Source organism: Agaricus bisporus (assembly GCF_000300575.1).
Source record: "Agaricus bisporus var. bisporus H97 unplaced genomic scaffold AGABI2scaffold_5, whole genome shotgun sequence".
NCBI lineage: Eukaryota > Fungi > Basidiomycota > Agaricomycetes > Agaricales > Agaricaceae > Agaricus > Agaricus bisporus.
In genome coordinates, this window is record NW_006267368.1 from 2,316,029 (window position 1) to 2,330,101 (window position 14,073).

The 14,073-nt window shown below is 44.7% G+C and overlaps 4 protein-coding genes across 4 annotated transcripts; 1 reads left to right on the plus strand and 3 right to left on the minus strand.

The window, feature by feature from the left end:
• Positions 1 to 3,450: 3,450 nt before the first annotated feature.
• On the minus strand, positions 3,451 to 5,708 carry AGABI2DRAFT_222276 (hypothetical protein). The gene is made up of 12 exons (XM_006461423.1): positions 5,495 to 5,708; positions 5,419 to 5,434; positions 5,284 to 5,365; positions 5,110 to 5,219; positions 4,928 to 5,054; positions 4,842 to 4,869; positions 4,696 to 4,788; positions 4,285 to 4,633; positions 4,132 to 4,233; positions 3,897 to 4,054; positions 3,756 to 3,835; positions 3,451 to 3,682 (listed from the first exon to the last, which is right to left on the minus strand). Exons 1-12 carry the CDS (start codon positions 5,654 to 5,656, stop codon positions 3,499 to 3,501), a joined length of 1,491 nt encoding a protein of 496 aa, XP_006461486.1. The 5' UTR covers positions 5,657 to 5,708; the 3' UTR covers positions 3,451 to 3,498.
• A 500-nt stretch (positions 5,709 to 6,208) lies between these two features.
• Positions 6,209 to 7,775, minus strand: AGABI2DRAFT_151226 (hypothetical protein; the record flags this gene model as incomplete). Its single annotated transcript, XM_006461424.1, has 9 exons — positions 6,209 to 6,282; positions 6,347 to 6,485; positions 6,584 to 6,742; positions 6,795 to 6,843; positions 6,890 to 7,082; positions 7,143 to 7,250; positions 7,300 to 7,442; positions 7,497 to 7,622; positions 7,678 to 7,775. The coding sequence occupies 9 exons, from the start codon at positions 7,773 to 7,775 to the stop codon at positions 6,209 to 6,211; spliced, it is 1,089 nt and encodes a 362-aa protein (XP_006461487.1).
• Positions 7,776 to 8,722: 947 nt separating this feature from the next.
• On the minus strand, positions 8,723 to 10,948 carry AGABI2DRAFT_222281 (hypothetical protein; the record flags this gene model as incomplete). Its single annotated transcript, XM_006461425.1, has 11 exons — positions 8,723 to 8,977; positions 9,032 to 9,160; positions 9,224 to 9,304; positions 9,362 to 9,374; positions 9,430 to 9,766; positions 9,821 to 9,876; positions 9,928 to 9,950; positions 10,004 to 10,288; positions 10,335 to 10,436; positions 10,490 to 10,633; positions 10,688 to 10,948. The coding sequence occupies 11 exons, from the start codon at positions 10,946 to 10,948 to the stop codon at positions 8,792 to 8,794; spliced, it is 1,617 nt and encodes a 538-aa protein (XP_006461488.1). The 3' UTR covers positions 8,723 to 8,791.
• Positions 10,949 to 11,866: 918 nt separating this feature from the next.
• On the plus strand, positions 11,867 to 14,073 carry AGABI2DRAFT_222284 (hypothetical protein). Its single transcript, XM_006461426.1, has 13 exons — positions 11,867 to 11,927; positions 11,978 to 11,983; positions 12,034 to 12,237; positions 12,284 to 12,409; positions 12,507 to 12,616; positions 12,667 to 12,763; positions 12,811 to 12,823; positions 12,879 to 13,067; positions 13,169 to 13,239; positions 13,295 to 13,633; positions 13,685 to 13,693; positions 13,746 to 13,928; positions 13,989 to 14,073. Exons 1-13 carry the CDS (start codon positions 11,878 to 11,880, stop codon positions 14,023 to 14,025), a joined length of 1,434 nt encoding a protein of 477 aa, XP_006461489.1. The 5' UTR covers positions 11,867 to 11,877; the 3' UTR covers positions 14,026 to 14,073.

Consider the following 14,073-nt stretch of genomic DNA (forward strand, 5'->3'; position numbering starts at 1 on the left):
GTTGTTCCCGAATTTGTTTCTGATTCCTCTACTACATTACCCATTTTTCCTCCTTCTTTCTGCCGCTGACCATCCGATTATCATACCAGGATAGACCTGCCTATATTCTGGCGCTCACAGCGATTTTTTCACGGGGGGCTTTTCTCATTTTACTCCCTGCATCCTCAGCAACAATTCACGACTCCGGAGTGTGCTCTCGTCCCACCATGACGGCTAAACACCACACACTACGCCAGTTGTACTCAGCATAACGTAGGGCTTAACGCGTCCGAGCGTCCTCTGCTGTCAATCGTCCGACTTCCTCATCTTGCACAGCGGCCAAATATCAGCTTCAACCTGCACCAAACCTCGACGAGCCACCGGGCACCCACAACTATGTCAGTACATTCCAACCGAAGCTCTGCTCTGTACTTCCATCGGGTGAGTCGTGATTCCTTCCAATTTACCACCATCTCAGTTCCAGACACAAGGAGCACAGCGATTCTACCTCCGATTATCAGTGCTTCAGCGGCCAAGACACGTTCCGTTTCGACTCGAGGTACAAGCCAGCTTTCTGTACCTCCTCTCGAAAAACTATCCACCAAATTACTCTTATTCGGCGTGTCAAGCGCAGCCAGCCCTTGGCCGGTGACCAGCGATATTTTTCACCGGCGGACACCCCCTGGAACCCTGTGCGGTTTTTTGTATTCTAGCAAGTGCATCAACCTCCATGATGTGCCCTTATTTTCATCGTCCAGGATATGAGTCCTAGCTGGATCTGGACGACAAAAATCGACCCTGAAATGATCCTTGTACACTTTACTAACATTTGTTACTCGTCCCTCCCAGGTCCCTCCTAAGCCTATTGATGGATATAAACCAAATCCTACGCTCCTCTTACAAGTACAGACTCTGAGCTATTACTCTCGAACACCTATAAGTTAAATTACTATATTGAATCATCTGAGAGATCTGATCGGGCTTCTCGATTGATAAGATAAGATAATGCAAATCTAGCTTGCGGGTTGCGAGAAATATTCTGATTACCCGTTGAGCAGCCTAAAGGACATGAATTCGGATTAGAAATAAGAAGGAAGCGCCTGTATACGCCATTCTGTATGGGACCAAAACATGTACTGACAAGTGTCGTTAGTTGGAAATTCGAAAGAAATCCACCTTCTCGAGTCCGTCTCCGATGGCTGATTTCTTTTGGCTTTAAATTTTTCAGCGCTTGAAGGCCTAGTTCAGGCTCCAGAATGAAAAGCGTATATATTATACATCGGAATTGGAATGACCAGCTCCTCTAGATACATTCCATGTACAATTAGATATATTGTAAACGCAAATGATCTAAATGATCAAGCAGTTGTCTATGTACATTAAATAAGTCTACATGATCTACACTTGTTAATGGTTACCCTATATACGCAGCGTATCGTCCAGTGAAGCTTCCCGACCGATACAGCGTCACCGTTCGTAAGAAAATAGGTACTACTATTGACTCCATTGATATGCCTTCCTGGTTTATTTGGATAGGCGGTAAGCACCTGCTCAGTTTCGTCATCCATCTGACGTGCAGGCCATTGGTGAAAACTGTCGAGAAACCACATCTTGAGCGGAGCAACTTGCGGCGGAGCTGACCAGAATTGTCTTGGTGTCTACTGCCTACCCAAAATTTGGCGGGGAGGTTGACGGCTTCCAAGGATGCAGAGACACTCAGGAAAAATGTGGGATTGGTAACTGCCAGCAAAAGCCTTGAAACCGCTTGTAGGTCGTAATTCCACCATCGCATTAATTACTATCATTTAACAAACCGTCAGGAACCGTGGGTTACCAAAACGTAGCAAAAGGAAAGTCGTATGACTCGTTTTCGGTTGGAATGAAAATAGCACTGTTTTCGAATGAAACAAAGACTGAACGTTTCACTAGCCGTTGGCATTCCGGTCAAGATATGGTAAGTAATACAAACTAAATATAATTGTATAACTATATAGGTATAGTTGAAACAGAATCCATATCTAAACGTTTAAATGCACTTGACCTAAATGCCTCTCAGTGTAATCTCATTTAGTTTCGGCTTTACTCGAACCACACTTTTTCGGCGTTATTTTCACGTCAACCGAAGTCCTGCACTTCTTAAACCGAAATAGATTTGGAAAGGATAGATCAGCTAGGATTTTCGGTTCTGTAAATGTTTTCACGCATAGACCGCAATTTTCGATTCACCCCGATTCTAAAAACATCTTGGTACAGGAGGATACAGGGTTCTATACCTTCCTTATTATTGTAACCGTTCCGAAAACTTCTCCTGTATTGATAATCTAAAGTCGCAGGGAAAATGGTTATTTATGTATGTACTGAACTTATCCAGAGAAGCAATTTCTTTGGCTGAAGCACTAAGTTTATTTTTACGATGTGATTATCATAATTAGAGACTCGCTCAAAGTCGCGCAGAGACATCGGCAGAACAATATAGGAAATTTCGCCGAGGATGTTGTGGCACAGATGACTCATGCTCTAACCATCATGGTATTGAACGAACTTCTGGACGAATTTTTTTTTTCATCTCAGATTCTGTCGTGGCTGCGTGCTTACTATTCTGTATCAGTTCTTAAAACAAAAATGGATGTATTGGCATATTACCCTCGCTCTACAAGCGTACATAACCATTAGGACCAAAGGTACCGGCCTCAACCCCGCCCAAATAGGCTTTCAGTTCCCCTTTAATCATGTTCCCAAAAACCCCTTTATGCATTTCCTCGCTCCTTTGTCATTCCAATACTATTTGTAACAGGAGGAGGAACACACCAAATCAATGATTCTCCACGCCTTTGTCTTTTTAGGTGTTTCCAACATGGCATGGTGTGCTTGGCACCGTCGGATAATGGTATAATTCCGGTCAAAGGGGAAAAACATTGCAGAGACGAGTGGTTAGGGTTTATCTTTAACCAAAAGCCGAAAGGCCAAGCGACAATCTTGCGATCAAAGCCGATATACGATGAGAACAACCTCCCCAGATTGCAAGCATACACCGTGACACGGAACCGGTACGGAACCGTTATTACGGTTTCTTTGATCTCTTATACACCAGTCACTAACGAGATCGTTCGGCCGAAGAGTTTCGGACACATAAAACATTCCAGAATAAAGCCGATAAAGTCTAGTATCTGAGGGCTGCGAACAACCATCAGCAGGCAATCCGGAGATTTGTATCTCTGGGGTTAGAGAAGAAGGACGAGTTTAAGCTTAAGGACTTGTAATATATTTAGACAAGATTCAGGAGTACGCCCTCCAGATTCATGTCACAAAATTGTTACATAGCGGCTACGCAGAGAATAATGCGAAATACATTGGAGCGTTACTATAATGATCATTGATCGACGCGCGATGGTTTCTATTTTTTCTCCTTAATTTTGCCACACGCTTGATCGCCCGATCTTCTCAGAAACCTCCTCTCGAGTCCAAGTTTACAAAATTAACATGTGATTTTTGTTTAGTAGAAAAAAATGGAAGTTGTTATTAGAAGGAATAGATAAAATCGGGGTGTTTATCGCCCAACTCTATCCAAGCTCGCAAATGTGCATCCGGATCCTTTTCATCCATATAGGGGGCAAGTATCTTGTCACGGTTTCGTCTCTTTTGCTGGTTTCTGTAATAAAGAACCGCGACATTGACGGCAGTCAGACCGATCACAAATGCTTGGCTAAAAGGGGAAAACCCGACGCGTTCAGTAAACGAATGAAATTCTTTGGTGAACAATCTCGATCATGACTCACAAACAAATATCTAAGATTGTCGTTTGCGTGAATCTTGGACCTTCCTTGGTAGGGAAAAGCCATGTACTAAGAATTCCACCCTAATAAAATTTGACGCGTCAATACTGTCGTTTGCAATGCGCGATAGGAAAGACGGCGCACAGAATTAGTTGCGATGAAACCGAAAGCGACACTAGAAGCACGTCGATAATATGGTTCCGAATTATTAGCCATCCATGCAGAGAGAACTGGGGCGATGGCATATGCTCCCGGGACAGTGAGGAAAAGTGAGCCGTATGCTACAAATTTATCAGTCGTTCCTTTATTTTGAGGAAAAAGTTTCATCAAGTTAGTCGAGCTTGAACAAAATAAAGATAGGAATATAAACATGGCGTACTGAGGTACATCGCAAAACCTGCTACTCCGAGAGCCGCGATTATAGCGGTTGGGACGGCACGGTTTTCATACTTGTCAGAGAAATAAGCCGCGATGAGGGTAACTGGGGTTGTACGTCAGTTTATGTTCTACTAAAGAAGAAAAAATACCATACCAAAAAATCCAGCCGCAAACGGTCCAACGCTCAACAGTTGACTCTTAACAGGACTAAATCCCAACTGATTCACAATCGAAGGTAAAAAGTACGCCAATCCGTAAAGTGTCGTCCCAACGAAGAATAGCATGATGAATAAAAGTATGACATGGATAGATGTCATTGAACGAAGGATCTCGCGGAAGGAAAATTTATCGGAGGGAATGTTGGGTGTAACGGATGGACGATCGTCTTCCAGACGGAATTTGATCAGATCTTTTTGGGATTGGGTTAGGAATTTAGAGTCTTGAGGAGTGGCAGGGACGAGGAAGAATCCGATGACACCCATGATAACCGAGAATAGACCTTCCTATGAGGTTCATATTATGCGTGAGTAGGTATTTGGGGTTTGAGTTCTGAGTAACAACTAACAAGGATGAAGATCCAAGCCCAGCCTGGTTTGCCACCTACACCATCCATGTTCTGGATAGCAGCCGCTAACAATCCCGAGAAGGCCCCCGAAAGCTAAATGTATTACTTAAACCTGTATAGACTGCTGAAAGAAAGAGGATACTTACAGACGCCGATGAAAAGAACAGAGCGATGCTAGGTAAGGAACGGGAAAAAGTGAGATTCAGTCAAGTTCATAAAATGCCTGGCTGACCGAAGTGACAAATCGCGCCGCGTGTAAAAACCGGATAGGTAGAGCACAATTCCAGGAAACATGGGACCTTCAATGGCCCCCAGAAAAGCTCTGACGACCACGAGACCGGCATAAGAAGTGACAAGCCCTTTACAAGCGTTATGACCATGAGGTCGAAGTAATATGTACAGCAAGAGACGTACCTTGGAGTGTGACGATCACCCCCCAAGCTGTAAGGACGGTCGGCATAAGGATATTAGGTCCGACGTATCTGAGGAGCAGATTCGAGGGGAGCTCGGAAACGATGTAGGGCCTGAATTGAAAATGGCATTGAGTCTGGCGGAGGAATAAAACAGAGAGGAAAAGTATGCGCTTACACATAGAGTACAGTAAGGACAACTTGATATTGGTGGTCGGTAAGACCTAAATCTTTTTGCAAGCCTGCAACGCGTGCATTACCTATGGAAAGACTTGTAAGGAAGCGATAGATTTCGCAATAGGGATCCTCTTACCGATATTAGCACGATCCTGAAATGTAGATAGTCATTAAGGCGTCTCTTAAATAGGTTAGAGGGATTTGTGGCGTACTAGGAATGACAAAAAATAAAACATCGTCATCACAGGAATAATCGTATAGTCCAACTTGCGGACAGCTCGTTTTTCATCATCGGAAACAACTCTTGGCTTCTTTGAATATAGACTTGCAACTCCGACCTCGTAAAAAGCGTCATCCTTCTTATGAGCGTCCATCGTCGAAGGTAGCTGTGTCTGGAGTGGCCCTCGAAGAAGTAGGAGAAGAAGGTGGAGCACTGGAGATGGGAGGGTGGGAAGCCGGGGAAAGCTTAGCTGCTTAAGGCTTCTGGATTAAAGCGGGCAAGTTAGCCGAGAGCCACACGGCTTCTCATAGGGGCGCATCTTGCTGTTATTCATTAACCAGGGGAGCCAGTGAGTCATCAACTGCAGTCAACTGTCCACGTAGATCAGATCTATGGTAGGGTCATTTCGATTGCCATGTGTCATCTTTCCCCACTCGTGATTGTCCTCTTCCGTCTTGATCGAATGGTCTTCAATCCAAATTGAGTCAACCATTCATATGTACTGCATCGATCCATAGTGTGTAATTGACTCTATGAGATTCTACTATGTCACGCGGATGTACGGTTACTCACGAAAGACCAAACATAGTTTCAAATCCCCATTTACACAACAATATATCAAACAAGGCACAAATATCAGTATGATTCCATTTCCAAATCGTACATATTTTTATACACACAATGCACATTCAACGTTCAAAACTAGTCAACGTGTTCTGCGACCACGGATCTCGGCACCAATCTCAAGTGCGCGCCTGCCTTCAAGCCATAACATCGCCTCTAAAGAGAATACATACACATTAGTTTTTGCTCTACAAGTGTGGAGTTCACATATGTCGTTTACCTTGATACGTTCTCGGAACCACCTTTCTGGGGACACTGGAACCTTTGCCATGTTCCTGAGCCCATGTAAATCGGAAGTCGTTCGTCGTTCGTTCAGAACCCGTTTCTACGTCAACGACGTTCGCCTTGACACCTACATGCTATGGGAAAATCCAATCAATATACTTGTCAAGGTGATACGTAACATCAGAGGGCGAAAAAAGATCGCAGGGATGCGCGAGACACAAAAAAGACATACAACGATAGTGGGATAATCTGGGCTTGAAGTCGTGTGAAGAATTTGAGACGTTAAACTGAGAATGGAACCGATAGGGACGGGGCGAGCGAAAGAAATACTATCGAGTGAGAGAAATCGAGCTGGACCACGAGTGAACACTACAGTATTTGTGATCCCGAGCTGATCAAAAAAAATTATCAGTCTTTTCGGTAGAGAGTCAACAAAAACGAACCTCATAGGCGAGGCGCATCAAGTATCCACCAAAGACTTTCTGATGTACACTGAAATTGATTAGCTGATGCGTATGAATTGCGAGGATAAGCTTACTTTCGTTCTTGAGGGAACATAAGCATGGTCTTTTTGACAATTGTATCGCCCATCCAGACACGTTCGGCATCATCCTCCGATTGCTCGCGGCCGTATCGTAGAAAAAATGAGTGAAGCTCTGTAGCTTCCGCTGAATTCGGAGGCACACGAGAAAGAGATAGAAGCGCATTGGCTTGGCGCCGCTTCTTAACTTCTATTATTTTGCGGATCATTCAGACAAACTGAACACAATAGAAAAAAGTAAATAACGCACCTTCACCGAGGGAATAAAGAGCTCGTTCTTCCGCAGTTGAGGTGATGAGAGGATTGACGGGTTTCGCCCCATGAGTAGTTGCATCTCGACAAACCATCGCGAAGCGACCTTAACATTACCTATTAGTAAGCAATGCAGTTTCGCAATATAGACTTGCCGATGAGAACAGTTTCTTCCGGTAAATTTTTGCCAATGGACTCCATTTTGACAGCAACCTCCATCGAGGTATGTCCAGTATAGATCACTTGACCACTAATCCGAAGATCTCGAGATGGGTCGAGAGGCGCAAACATATCTAGCCTGAATTTTGCACGTAGGTACTTCAAGCGATAACTCCTGGGGACAAGTGTTTACCTGTCAACAGATGCAGTTACAATGTAAAAGCCGCGCTCCTGAATACGACCAAGTGTTTCAACAGTCGGTCCGAGCATATGTTTGTAGGATATCGAACCAGCAAGGGAGTCGAAATGTTCCATGAGTCTAGGTAGGCCAATAATAATCAATCTCACGTTGACGAGAGCAAGACGATACTTACTTTCCAGTGCGAATGCCACCCGATGCATTCGTATATTGTTCCATCAATTCAGGTGATGATCCGAAAGGAAGCACGACTTCCGAGTACGAATCACCCATACTTCGAGGGATGAGAGGCTCATCGGGCACGACGGGAGGAGAAACTAGTTGGTGGCGCGGTGCTGCATTCAATAGGACTTCGGACCATGGTATAGGTGGCCTCAAGGGTACAATCCTACAGACAGAAGAATTAGTGCAGTGCTTGAATGTAGAATAGAATGAGCACGTGTAATAGGCCGGGTTGCTATGCTCTCCTAGAGACGGACATGAGCATGTGGATGTCAGGGAATACCAAGCCAGACTTACTGACCACTCTGAGAAGTTGGTCCATAGATTTGAGACCCTTGTTTTCTTTCTCCACAGATTCAGTGATAGTCTTTGTCAAGCTTTCATTTCCGCGGAGGAACGTTGTAGAGAAGTTCAGAGAACATTTGAATTTAAGGTTAGGAACGCGTTTGAGAGAACGACTGAGTAGCATGGGTGACAAGTGGAGCAACAAACTATCCAAGACTGCTGTAATAGAGGATCTAACCCCGAGTGATGAATGTTAACGTTTGAACGAGCGAAGGAGTAGACCGGAGATCGTCACAAGTCACGCGGTTACATTCCATCATGATCATCATTGATATGATTGATCAACATTATCAAGCATTTCAAGAGTCATCAAGAGAGTCATCAGGCCTCGCCAAGGACGAGATGTTGCCCAACTCACTCGCTAAATCCAATCCAATGGTGGCGTGAGTGCGAAGCGGTTGTGTTCCTGGTTCAGGGGTATAGCAGTGTCGCTCGGCATATTCAGTGGTGAAATGGAACCATACATGATGAACACCGGAATAGAGCGAAGTATATCAATCACCTGACATAGTGGATCTCGGACAATATCTCAGCGAATATGTCATGGAGCATTGCCACAAGAACTCCGTTTAAATATACTTCGCCACCTACATCAATACGAAGACAGCGTACCACTGCCCTGGATCTTACTCTCCAAAACAAAAACATTCCAGATAGCCGTAGCCTTTCATTTACGCTACATCCTTCAACCCGGACATATAAAACTATGTACGCAATCGAAGTCACGGCAGAGTTAAACTAGCGTCTTTCTCATCATTCTTCCTATCAGAAGAGATCCTTTCAATATCTACTGAGTCAATAGTATCTTTTTGTGACGAATGATACCCGTGTACAGTCTTGTCAACGAAAGTTTCCACCGGAGGAAAGACCGTAGAAAGGGTCCAATAGATGAGTCCCGTTGCGAAGAACTTTCGTATTTGTGAGCCAAAGCGCCACATCACAGGTTGAAATACGTGACTTACGCCGGTCATCCAAGAGACATTAAACATAAACGAAGCGTTGCCTACAAAAATGCCGGGATTGATATTGTGAATGAGACCAGGTAGGTTGGGCGTTACAGTTACCACTAGGGTAACAAAAGCTCTCCAATTCTAAAGGAATGGGTTTTGAGCCTTTGAGGTGTTCATTACTTCTAAGGAAGATGCCAAACTTACAATTCCATTCCAATATCGATATCTACCATTGGGATCATATAAGGCGGGAACATCTATTTTGCAACCTCGAACGAGCCAATACTGAAAGGAGAAAGAGTGTCAGAGGTTGAAACAGGCCATTCAATGATAGAAATTCACATCAACTATCATGCTAATAGAATCATATCGTAAGTACACATGAGACGAAAGGAGGGGGCTGCACTTACATAGCTGCAAAGGGCCCTAGAAATACGGTATATCCACTCATGAAAGATAGAAACCTGGGAGCTGTGGCCAATATCTCCCATGGACATAAAACCCATCCCCCAAGAATAGCGCAAATAACTTGGCCTCGGCGAATATTGATGTATGATGGAGATAATACTGTCATGTCATTGGCAGCGCTTAAGCTATTGGCTGATATGTTCGCTCCAAGAGTCGCAAGCATGAAGGAAAATGAGGCAAAGAATGCTGCTGCACGATTATCCCACATATCTACAAGACGAGGAGGATCCCAAAGAATTTCACCGTAAAGTACCTCACTAGCCGACGTCACGGCGATGCCTGATATGAAAATCGTTGAGCGAATGGGGAGGAGAGTTAGAAAGCATTGAATACCAATAAATGCGACGAAAGTGAAGGATAAAAAAATGATGATTAGCTGAACTTTTTGGCTGTGAGGGAGGCATTGGCATCAGTTGGCTGATACAAGCGAGTTTACCAACCTGCGTTCGTTTTTCGCATATCGCTATTAGATTCGTTGAATATGATACCTCTTGAGTCACAATTCTACGCACTCACTGTAAAATCAGGTATGTTGATTGACAGGGTCGCGTAATTGCCTAAAGCACTGTTTATCGCACTCAACCATGCCCAGCTGAGTTGAGAACCGGTGAGGGTTGAATGTCGAGGCTTTAAACTTCTGCTCGGTGGGACCTTGACCATAACCCAAATGAGTATGCTTAGCCACGCGAGGGGCACGATGATGGACTTTGCGGTAAAAAAGTGGCGAAGTTTCTGCGGAGACAATAGCATGATTGGGAATTGTACGAGCCAGTAAATGAAGTAGCTCATCATTCCTGTTTGCTGTCATTAGCTTAATCCAGATGGTAAAACAATCAGACTCGCCGACTGAGGTTATAGCTCCATTAGCTGGTAGGTGATTGGGAATACGTGCAATAGACGGCCATATAGCTTTCAGGCATTGGTACATGCATTCTGAACCGGTATACGTCTGACAATAAAAACTTAGTACACGGAGTTTGACGTGAGATAGACATATCATACCTGGACTCCGAACCAAAATAGAGCAAGGACGACTCGACTAATGACGCTGAAGTAGCTGAACCAAAATCCAAACGACGACCGGTTAAGGACCGGGAAAGCGACGTGTAATCGAGCACCGATTGTCCCATTTAGGACAATGACAACCTAAGAGAGGATTCTTAATTCCCAATTGAATACGGAGTTGGGCGCAAGACTTACCGCGATGATGATATTCCCGACTGCTATGGCTGGTAAAGCTTGCTTCCACGACAACCCAACAGCCAACATTGAACTGGCCAGCTGCCAATTGGCAATTGATGTAGCATCTGAAAGCCAGTACGCAACATAGTTCCAGGTAGACCAAGTCCTTTGTTTTGGAGGTACAGGGTCCATATCCTTATTGCTCCATCTCGAATTTGGACCGAAGATAGAATCATCTCGAGTGAGTGACCAGGTCGACAGCCTGAGCCAGTTCTTCATAGCTCACAGGAGACACGACAGCTTGCAAGGAAGAGATAATGGTGATATGCATATCAGCAAAGCCGAAGAAGCTTTTTAACTATCGCTCGACGTTGTACAGATTGGAGGTTAGTCACCATTTGGATAAGAACGCGGCTTCTTATCGGGTCAAGTGTTCCGGGAGGTTGCCGTCATGTGTGGCTACCGAAGAGAGGCGACTAGGACAGGAAAAGACTCTGACACGTGGCTCACCTTTCACACTTAATCCACTATAATTCACAAGGTTGGCCGCTCCCGTGCCCACCAAGTTGCCTGCTTCCATGACCTCTATCAGAACAGGCTGGAAGCGGAATGACTTTCTCAACAAGATCGGCCATCTAATCACGCCTGAAATAGACCTTGGGGCGGTTGTGGAGTCGCAAATAGTGATTTTTGGGCCACTACTTAATGTCTATCAGCTGCGGATATATCGCTAAAGAGGATCAAAGTCAACTCACTTGACCTCTATGCTATGAGGACGTGGCGAAATCACTGCAGCTCCACTTTCTTCCTTTTGCCCATTATCTACAACGATTTCCATCCCAGGCATCCAAAAGGCTTCCATTCCAACTTGGTTATCAACCTGCCTCGAGGCTAAGGAAATTCCGGTGGATGCGGAGAGAGCTAGCCAGCGAAGCGAGCCAATTAAACGCCAGTTCCTCACATCTCATTGCCTCCAGCAGATTGAAGGCAGGATTCAAACACATTGGTTGAGTGCGACTTTCACCGTCACCATCTCAAAGCATGAACCGATAATCTTTGTTTTCGCAGCTCACGAGGGAATGAAGGAAGAAATTGCCCACATGAAAGCGTTCTCGCAGGCATATTACAAAGCGGAATAAATGAGCTTACATAAACCTCATTTACGATACCTGGGTATCTTCCTTATCTATGCACACTGGCCACTCTCAATGGCTAGTCAATTGCCTTATGCACCGTATGACCCCACTGATAAGAAAGGGTAAGCTTGATCTTCTGATATCCGGGTTCAAACTGATGAAAGTAATACAGGTTTTCGTATGTACCTCCGAGCTTTATCCATATCGACTATGAATGCACCTCGCTAGCTACGAAACGGTGTTGAGAAGGTGGCCGACAATCCTCACCGGAGTCATCGACGAGCTTAACCAACAGTGCCATGGAATTTCTCTCATGATCAAAGAAGGATCCGTTCCCAAGGAAGTGGGGGATGTCAAGATCGAGGAAGCATCATCCATCATGAACAAGATCAGCATGCTCAAATATGAGATGACTCGAGATAAACCTCTGAAGTCCGTGCCAACTTCTATCTCTGACTTCTATTGACGACTTCGAAAGTCCTATACCGAACGATGGAGAGCTACTCAGTGACATATATAATGCGGAACTGAAAGCTCTGTCCGAGAACGGGAAGGATACGTGGTTTACTGCACCCTGGCTTTATGCTGAGTTAGTTTCTACTGCGTTCAATCGTGAACATGGTTCCTGATGTTCATGTTCAGATGTTACCTGCGAGTAGATCTTACCCTTGCGTTACCCTTTACTGACGTATTTCGTCAAGGTACCGGGTGTTGCGTTCTTACTTTGTCGCATCTCAACAATGGCGTCAATTCGATCCGTTCCTCTCGCAAAAGGATAAAACCTTCAAGCACTCCTGCACTTCTGTTTTCCGTATGTACTTTTCCAATCGCCTTCTCGAGCTGGTTCCTAAGAAATTAAAGAACTTGCCGGAACGATGCACGAGCTCGGGATCGCGCTCAAGCCTGATGACGGTCAATTGGAGGTTGTTTTCCGTCAGATGATTCAAATGAGTCTTTGGTGAGTATTATCTCCACGGTTTTCATCTCGTTCTCACCAACATACAGGGGAAACGCAACTGTATATCAAGTCCTCTTTACATCATTATCGAGATACTGAACTTGCCGTTGCTTAGGACCTCTCACTTCTAACGCATGTCTCTATCTCCGATATTCAAAGGCTACAAGCTGTCGGCAAAGAAGCGCAAGCTGCTAAACATGAATTTATTTTGAAGGATGATCAAGATGCTGCATGGAACCATTTAAAGTCGATGGTAAACGGTCGCGTGGATTTCGTACTCGATAATTGTGCGTCTCGTTGTTATGTAATCGCCTTGACTACTGACTTATCTTACGAATGGTTATAGCTGGATTTGAGGCAAGTATACCCCTGCTCATTATTGTGCTAATATCTCATCGCTTGCAGCTATTCACGGATCTTGTCTTTGCAGATTTCTTGGTAACGTATACCCCGCATGTTGATAGTGTCGTCTTCCAGTAGGTTTATACCTCTATCTCCCCCCCACCCTCGTCGTAATCTAAATCATGCTAGCCCCAAAATGATTCCCTGGTTTGTGTCGGACGTTACACCCCTAGACTTCAAACGATTCTTTTCTCTTCTCAACCCAGTGTTCTTTGAGAGGGCTAACTCTGAAGACGAACCTGATGGCTGGGAACAGTTATCTGTGATGGTCAAACGATGGGAAGGATATGTAGAACAGGGAGTCTTCAAACTATCGGTTCCTGATGAATCGCCGCTGGGCGAAAACACTCAGGGTGAGGCCGAATTTTGGACGTCACCGTATCCGTATTGGAATATGAAGGATCTGGCCCCTCCGTTGTACGAGCATCTGAGGTCGAGTGATCTAGTTATCTTCAAAGGCGACTTAAAGTAAGTGCATGTAGCTCAAACTTTCTCTGATTATCCTGACGTCCTATATAGCTATAGAAAGTGGGTTTCTGTCAGTTCAACGTCATTTTCTAATGACCGTCCCTCGCTCCAGGCTGACTGGTGACATCAAATGGCCCCCGTGGACGCCGTTTGACGAATCCTTACGAGCACTTGCGGGATCTTTCCCAATCTTGAGTTTGCGAACAAATAAAGCTGACGTTGTCGTTGGTGTTGATCGCGCTGTCGCAGAAGAACTCGACGCTAAGATGGGAAATAAATGGAGGGTTGACGGCAGGCAAGTGGAAAAGTTTTTCTTATATCCCGCTATGTCGCTCATATAGATTTTTGATGCTAGTTATGCGTTAATATCGTTTCTGGGTCGTAGTGGGTAGAAACCTGTCTATAAGCGCTAGCGCCTAATAAATGAATTTTTGCTTTTC

Excerpts from the sequence above, each read along its gene's own strand:
- AGABI2DRAFT_222276 (XM_006461423.1), bottom strand. The coding sequence starts at position 5,656 with ATGGACGCTCATAAGAAGGATGACGCTTTTTACGAGGTCGGAGTTGCA. Across the intron at positions 4,789-4,841 it reads TGTTCTTTTCATCGGCGTCT|CTTTCGGGGGCCTTCTCGGG; the intron begins GTAAGTATCCTC and ends TAATACATTTAG. Across the intron at positions 3,683-3,755 it reads ACAATCTTAGATATTTGTTT|CCAAGCATTTGTGATCGGTC; the intron begins GTGAGTCATGAT and ends TTCCCCTTTTAG.
- AGABI2DRAFT_222284 (XM_006461426.1), top strand. The coding sequence starts at position 11,878 with ATGGCTAGTCAATTGCCTTATGCACCGTATGACCCCACTGATAAGAAA. Across the intron at positions 12,238-12,283 it reads ACTCGAGATAAACCTCTGAA|TCCTATACCGAACGATGGAG; the intron begins GTCCGTGCCAAC and ends CGACTTCGAAAG. Across the intron at positions 12,410-12,506 it reads GCTGAGTTAGTTTCTACTGC|GTACCGGGTGTTGCGTTCTT; the intron begins GTTCAATCGTGA and ends TATTTCGTCAAG.